This window comes from Lepidothrix coronata, unplaced genomic scaffold (genome assembly GCF_001604755.1).
Source record: "Lepidothrix coronata isolate B3197 unplaced genomic scaffold, Lepidothrix_coronata-1.0 Scaffold99, whole genome shotgun sequence".
In the NCBI taxonomy this organism is placed as follows: Eukaryota; Metazoa; Chordata; class Aves; order Passeriformes; family Pipridae; genus Lepidothrix; species Lepidothrix coronata.
Genome location: NW_016690279.1, coordinates 710853 through 718714, shown reverse-complemented (window position 1 = coordinate 718714; position 7862 = coordinate 710853). Strand labels below are relative to the sequence as shown.

The 7862-nt window shown below is 45.3% G+C and overlaps 1 protein-coding gene across 1 annotated transcript in view; it reads left to right on the top strand.

Annotated features, from left to right (window-relative positions):
- The first annotated feature begins 2294 nt into the window (after positions 1–2294).
- The window catches only part of SMTNL2 (smoothelin like 2), a 16153-nt gene continuing 10585 nt past the window's right edge, over positions 2295–7862 (top strand). Inside the window, exons 1-3 of the mRNA XM_017822722.1 lie at positions 2295–2730; positions 6365–6452; positions 7194–7439. Of these exons, the coding sequence (XP_017678211.1) occupies positions 2326–2730; positions 6365–6452; positions 7194–7439 (739 nt within the window). The 5' untranslated portion in view covers positions 2295–2325. The remainder of the gene's footprint in view (positions 2731–6364; positions 6453–7193; positions 7440–7862) is intronic.

Below are 7862 nucleotides of genomic sequence, written 5' to 3'. Positions count from 1 at the left end.
AGTCTCGGAATTTCACGTGGTGTCACGTCTGGCCCCCAGACTGGGTTAACTGAATGCTGTGGAAAATAAGCCACAATTTAGGATGCTGTGCATGATAAAGCAGGTGCTACAGAGGAGATGTGATTAAGAAACTGGTTTGAGTGAAGTGACTGTAGACTTTTTCCACTTCTGTAACAGAGCACTTGGAGACAGGTGCTGACAAAAAATGTCCCATTGCTGAGGTCTTCCCCTTGGCTTGTGTAAGCTGGAGCTAGGCCAGAGTATCAGGTTGCTTTATGCCATGAAAAGCTAGAACTCTGATCTGGAAAGAATTGGAACTGCCCATGGAACGCTGTCAGACACATGATCAGATAGCATTTGCTAAGGAGAGGATGATTGGGCCTCAGATACCCGAGATCAGCAGTGAGAAAACAAAGTTTGCAGCCATGGCAGCGACTGTTGTCTCTTAAATGTTACCCTCTACAGGGCTTGGCATCCTGAGGTGTAACGGAGACTGTTAGTCCTTCTTGTGGTGAGTGAACAGGGCCAAAGGAGCTGAAATACCTTGCACAAATCAGGGAATGACTGCTCCTATTGCTGACTGTGGGTATCTGTGATTGCACGTAGTACATCTGCGGACTCACGCCTCGTGCAGGCACCCTCTTACCTTCTGCCTCAGTGTTGTGAAAATTCCTGGTGCCAAGCGAGAATGACACAGAAAATTTGCCTGTCAGTTATATGAAACAATTGAGGCTTCTTGGCTCTTAGCCCACATGGAGCAATTGTTATCTTCAGCTGTTTTCAATAAACTTTGCAGATTAGAACAAATGACCAAGATTAATATTCTGTGAAAAAGTATAAGCTTTCCTTAGTAATTAAAAAATATTGTAAAAATGGAAGTATTTTCCATGCAGGGAGGAACATCTTCCAAAGAATTACAGTATTAGTACCATTAGCTAATAGCCATGAGCTGTCAACTTTAATATTCACACACACATATATATTATTTCTAGATATGGTTGCATATGTAAAGAAATTACCTATGTGCTAGTGGTAATTGAATTCTGTTATTATTGCTTTAGGGTTTTACACATAGTGACTTAAACCCTTTCCAACCTGGAGGTGGGGTTAAAAGTTGAGGCAGAACTTCTCCAACTTTCCCTTCTCATTCTAGATTTACAGGCTCAGCTACTTGCTGCTGCAAGAGAACAACTGCTGACAACTGTTAAATGATGACTCCTTTCTGTAAGAAAGTGACTGTAATGACTGTAAGAAAGCAGTAATTGTGCTATAAGACATTGGCAATTTTCTACAGTAGTCTTCCGGTGCTGTAAAATAGGTCCCACAGAAGAGCTTGGCATAAAGGGAGGGAAAGGAAGAAGGAACGCATACAGTGGTCCTGGAAAAAAAAAAGTAAGATATAAAGTAGTATTTAAAGTTAGCAGTAGCTTAGATAAATGGGTAAATACTACATACAAACACACACACATACAAATATATACAGGGGAGTATAAGTTTGTACACTGAAAAACTATCAAGTGCAGAAATCTTTAAATTACACTGTGCGTCTTTTGTCCTGCTTAACTCCTGGAAGCTTGTGACACGGACCAGCAGGGATAATCTCTGTAGTGTTCTGAAAACATCTGGGAGACTAGGATGCTGCTAAATGTGTCTGTAAGTGAATTGGTTTTGCATATGAATGCAGTGTTCCTGAGAGAAAGAGGCATTGGTTCAGTAATATGGTAAATCTTGTATGGCACCCAAGAATTTTTAGCTACCTGACATAAAGTGCTGACACACAGACAGGCTAACTTATGGTGCACATTTGCTTAAAATATCTTCCAGATTCCCTCTTTCTGTGGGGCTTTTTTGCCTTGTGCTGCAGTAAAGAACCCACCCGAGAGATTCTGCTCTGGCTGGTTTTCCACAAATATCACCCGCGCTTCGGGCCGTGTCGCCCCCGTGGCCCCGCCTGCAGACCACCGGCCCTCTCAGGTCTTCAAGTCCTTGGGCAGCTGTGAACAAGCCCGTGTCCCCTTCTCCCTCCTTCCACGGTTGCCTCCTGAAGTTACATGTGCCTGTCTGAGCGGGTGAGCGCTGAGCGAGGCAGCCGTCCCGCCCGCGGCCGCCGCCGGGCGCGTCCTGTGCCCCTCGGAGCTCCTCCTGCCGGCGCCGCGGAGGGGGCCGGGCGTAGGGCCGGGCTTGGGGCCACCGAGAGGCACGGGGGGAAGAGAGGCGGCGGCGGCGACGAGTGGGGAGGCGAGCGGGCGTGTGACGCCGGCGGTTCCCGAGCGTCCGCGGGTGCCGAGTCCCCCCGCCTCCCTGGCCGCGCAGCCTGCGGACACCATGGCCGGCGAGACCGAGGATCCGAACGGCCGGGAGGCGCAGACCGTCTGCGACGCCCTGGAGCGCTACGAGGACACGCTGCGGGGCGCCGTCCGGGAGATCCATGTGGACATCCAGCTGTTCAAGCAGGGGGTAGGGCGGCAGGTGGAGGAGGTGCTGCGCCTCGCCAGCCCCCTGGCACACACCGTCTCGGAGCTGCAGCAGGAGAACCGGCGCCTGCGGGCGCAGCTGGAGCGCCTGTCTCGGCAGGTGGAGGCCCTGGGCCGGTCGGCGGGGCTGCCCCAGGAGTGGGCGGACGAGGCGGTGGAGAGCCCCCAGGCCGCGGGGGCCGGCTCTCCGGGGCAGGGTTCGGCCGACGGCGCGCTCGCCAGCCATGCCAAGCCAGCGGTCCCTGGCCGGAGCCAAGTAAGTGGTCACTGCCAAGGAGGCGGCGGGAGGAAGGGAGGGCCAAGAGGGTACACGGATCATGCCAGATTCTGCATTGGCACGAGAGAGCGTTTAGGGACACAGGGTTCCTCTTTTGCAGTGCAGTGTCAGTGGGATTTTGGGAGGTGCTCTGGGAAATGGTCTTGGCCGTGATACCATATGGAGACTTACCGGATTGTGGCACAGTTTGGCCAAACTGGGATCTTGGTTAGAGTGGTAGTAACCTGTCAGTTCAATGTGGTTAGAAGTAAGAAGAGAAGATGGGGCAGTCTCACCTGTCAGTATACATATGTACGTGAATATTTGCGTATCCTTTCTGGACTCCGATTCAGAGGGATCTGTGTGCCAGCAATGCAGTTTGCCAGTTGGCGAGCTCACAAAGCACAATAGCATATAGCAAGCAGTAACGTGAACAAGGCTGTGCCCCCACCCATTCTCCCTCCTTCTTCCACCGCTGCCTCCTGAGGTTACATCTGTGCCTCTGAAGGGGTGTGCACTGAGCGAGGCAGCCCCGGCAGCCGTGCATCCTAAAACAGCATCCTGCAGTGAGACAGTTTTGTTTTACAGCCATTGTCCCAGACTGCTGCAGCTTGTCCCTGGCAGCCTCACACAAGCTGTCATGGTCTCCATGACCTAAACTTGCACAAACATACACATTCCTGCCAGTGATAAAACTTCCTCCGGTGTAGTGGAGCATTGTAACTTTGGGCATAGAAATGCCACTTAGTGGGAAGCTCATCTGGTACTGAAATGTTTTATGTCATACTTTTTCTATGTGTCTGTCTGCGGGAAGAGTTGAGAGCTCCTATGCAATCCTTGATGCCAGGAGGGGGCAGCCAGACGGTACATTGTGATTGAGTCACATAAAACTGGAGTACTAGAATCTTGGCTTTCACAGATGACAGCCTATTTTATGTAATCTTGATTAAGCCATGTCTTAATGAGTTTTTAAGACTGCTGAAGCTTAAAAAAAATGGCCTGTGGTCTATCTAGGCTTGGGGTTGAAAACGAAAAGCTTGGAAATTAAATTCACTAAACTTGGTAGGAACAAGCAGAGTCTGTATTGCATTCCAGCCCTGTTAATTCCTACTGACTTACAAATGGGGGCATAGGGTTTCCCACATCTGGGCAATTGAAAAGGTAAAGCTGCTGCTTGATACGTTGTTCCAACATAATTGTAGCAAATGCAGCCTTTTGCCCCATGTGACAAAGGTAAGCAGCACACCTACAACTTTTTGTTCTGTGGAGCCATCCACATCCTTGTTTGTATTTCAAGGAACAGAAGTGAGCTGAATGACATGAAAGGGACAAGGGATTATGGTCCCTCACACCATTCCACCTGCTCCATCACCACTGTCTGCATTGCAGTGTGTCAGTTTTCACAGTCTGTGAAAAGTCTTGCATCAATGTTATGGCAATGTCCAGCTTTGAGTATTGGTCTGCCTTAAAGCACAGTCTGAGGTTCTGTTTGGATTGGAACCTTCCTGTTTTGCTTTGAGAGTTCAGGGAAAATCACTTAAGTACTGACGGTTCTTCAGCGCCCTCCCAACAATTTAGGTTGGAGAAGTTCCCAAGCTGGCATAGCTGACCGAGAGGGAATGTCAGTACTGAGACCTATGGGAGGTGCAGCTAGAGCCATACAAGCCAAACGCGTGCAGTGAAAATGTAATTTTGTGGATCAGGCTCTGATGTGGCTGTGCTGAATTGGTGAAAGAGCAAGCCTTGGTCGCTTGTTCTTGGTCACCCAGATTCTCTGTAATGAACAGTGTTCCTTCAGTTGCTTGCAGTTTCTGGTTATATGATCAAGGCATTTGAAACAGAGTACCATAAATGACACTGTGTATGTTTCCATATTTCCAGATTTTTCCATGTTTAAAGATAAACAAGTACCTGTGATAAAATTGGTGACACCTCTAGTCTTAGAAAATACTTCTGTAAGTATGAGATATAAGAAGCAAGTAATACTGACCTGGGAATAGTAGCAAATCAAATGTGTCTTCTGCTTCTGAAAAGATTTATTGGTCGAATTCCTTTTTACTGTGTGGTTGATGCAGCACTGATTGGATACCAGAGATTCTGAGTATCTTCAGTGTCTGAAACATTATTTTCTAATATTGCTAGATTATTTTTCAAAGTAATTTAGTTTAAAAAAAAGTGAATCCAGGGAGTTCCAAGCATAGTTCAGAAGTAAGGACACAAATATCCTTTTAATTCTAATCTGGGCAATTTCTACTATGGTGTCCTTGAAAGCTGCTATACAACAGTCTAAATGCTGGTTTAGGTGGAATTTTAAATGGCCATTAGCCACTCTGATTTGGAGGTGAGTCTTTCTGTTATTTTGATACCAAACCTTAATTTGGCTCTCTAACCAGGCCAGAATCTGAGAGTTGCTTTCACAAATGTGGAAAATAAGGGATGTTTGAAGAATTAATTTCAGATTGGGATCCTGGAGCCATAGCTGCACTACTGAGAATTTAGAAAAGAAAAGGTTTGATCTTTTTTTTTGTTGTTGTTGTTGTTGATCAGATTTTGTATTTTGGCAGAGCTTTAAACTTATGATATTTCCATAGTTTTTGTGGTTGAGCATGGTGCCTTTGTTAACAGGGAGGACTGAAAATACTGTAAGGGTGTTCTGTTTTAATACTGTCAGAAGAGTTTCTGTACAATGAGGACAGACTGCTGGCAGAGAATCTGCCTGCATTGGTCACAGCAGCAGAGCAATGAATAGCTGACTATGAACACCTTATGAAGGTCGAATCAAGTATTACCCATTGGTATCTCTGTGGTGACCTGATGGGACCCAACAGTTAGTCAGCCTGGGAGTAACTGCATGAGACATGATGACCTGGGTAGACATAATGAACATTATTAATGATATAATTTATGTGTTCTTGCTTGTAGATGCTGCTTCTTGGGAGCTACGTTTTTTTAACTGAAGTAATCACGTGTCTGTGAAGCAGTTTCTTCTTTCTTTAGTTACTGCAGCCAAAAAAATCACATATTTCCTCACGGTGTTTTGCATGCCTCCCCCAAACAAACAAACAAAACCACCAAAAAACCTCATACCAAACCACCAAAAAAAATTCTTGGCTGAGTTTTCTGGAATTATACTGGCAGATGTTATTGGGAAAATTGATGCTTTTTTCAGAAAAAAGGTATCGTTACAGATTATAATACAGCTGTAAAGTTCTAGGATTGTATTTACTTTATGTATTGCTTTTACAATGTCTTTTCATAATGTACTTTTTTTCTGCAGCAAATGGAAAAAAATTGCAGAGCATTGTTTCCTGCAATCTCAGTCATTTTCTCCATTATTGTGCAGAGTCTTCTGTTTATCATCTTCACAGTGGATGGTGATACCTTTGTCTATCAAAAGATAACACCTTGTAGGTACATGGGGTCTGTGAGGACAAGTGTGCCAAGACTGATACAAGTCCTGCATTGCTAGTGCTCCATTTGCAGCCTTGGCTCTTGGGGTTAGGTAATTGTTCCCTTCTTGTATTGTACTCACTGACACAAGGAAGGCCTGTTCTTGGCAGATGTTCCTAGATATTCTTCTCACTTTTGCTGCTGTTTGAAATTTAGCTGTCATGTCTGTTGTCTGTTCTGACAGAGTGTGGACCTGGATGACCACCACAAACCCGAGTTTAGAAGAGTTTTTAGTTCTTCCCTCATTGAAAATGGATATCGGTCTTCATCAGGTAGGAACAGGGCATGAAATGACGTAGCACTACTTGTAAAATACCTGATTCTGGCAGGCATAGAGCAGGTCTCACATGCTGGGAGTGTTAGAATCCACTATGGTTTCAGCATGGATATTGTCCTGTGGCACCAATACTTTACTTCCTAATTAGGAGTTTAATTTTTAAACTTTAACTTAATTGTTAAACATGCACTATGGTGTTTCATGAACTAGAGGCTATTACTGTCACATTATGTTGGACACTATTGGTAGTAAGGCTTGCTATTCTGGGTGCCATTGTAGCTTTGCATCCCAAAACATCTCGCAAATTACCTGTCCGCTTCCATCATCTTTCAGTTGAGGAAGGACTTACTGTCTGCATTTTAGAGAAAACTGAGTTATACAGTGTTTCATAAAACCATGAAAAGAATAAACATGCTGCCTCCTAACCCAGGGCAGGAGATGGGGAGTGAGAGCTGCACAGAGGAACAGGAGTAGCTTACCAAATGCAGATACTTGTGTATTAGTGATCTAAAGACATTGTTCCTGCTGAGATTCATGTAGAACAAGTACGATCACTGCAAGGATCACTTGCACTAGGGTTGTTTCTGCAGCGTAAGTGGTACAATGTTCCACAGGGAGAACAAGGTGGGATAATTTCAAGGACTTGTAAAATAAAGTTGTTGCATGGAAATCGGTTTGTAACTTGTTACAAATCTACAAACAAATTTACTTCGTCTCTCCTTTTTTTTTTATTCAGGAAGTCAGGCGAAAGTCTGCCATGAACTGACCTCTTTTCATATGTCAGACTCCTCTTCCCCTGAAGCCCATGCCCCTGCAGTCACCCTACAGATGCCTCACCTTCCCGTTACTGCAGTAACCAGGACATCTGAGAAGTTTTCAGGAGAAAACATCTGTTCAACAGGAACAACTAATGCATCTGCTGGCCTACTGGGACAGAGCAAGAGCAAAAATGCAATGGCAGTAAAAACTTCCAACCAGCCAGGTAAAAGAGACAAAAATAACTTGCTGAAGGTGCATCCCATTTCCTTACTTCAACTGGTGCTGTGAGTATTGTCCTGTGACCTAGTGGTAATTCTGAAACCTTGCTTCTATGGCTATGTATTCCATTGTGAGACACTCCGGTTTGGAATATTGTGGATCCTAGCTGGAGCTTTAGGCTCTAATGTCGCATCTGCTGAGAATTTTTGCTGCCTAATATATTTGAGTTCTTAGTGAAGCCTATCTTCTAGCCCAGTTACTAAATTCAGTAAGTTACTGAATCTCTTCAACACGCCCAGCTGTTTTGATGAAATTTACAGGAGCTTTTAGTGCTTTGAGACCTGAGGCCCCTTGAGAAGTTAGGCAGATATTTATTTGGCTAACAGGTTCCAATAGTCACTTGGAGGAAGAAATGACTGACAGCAGT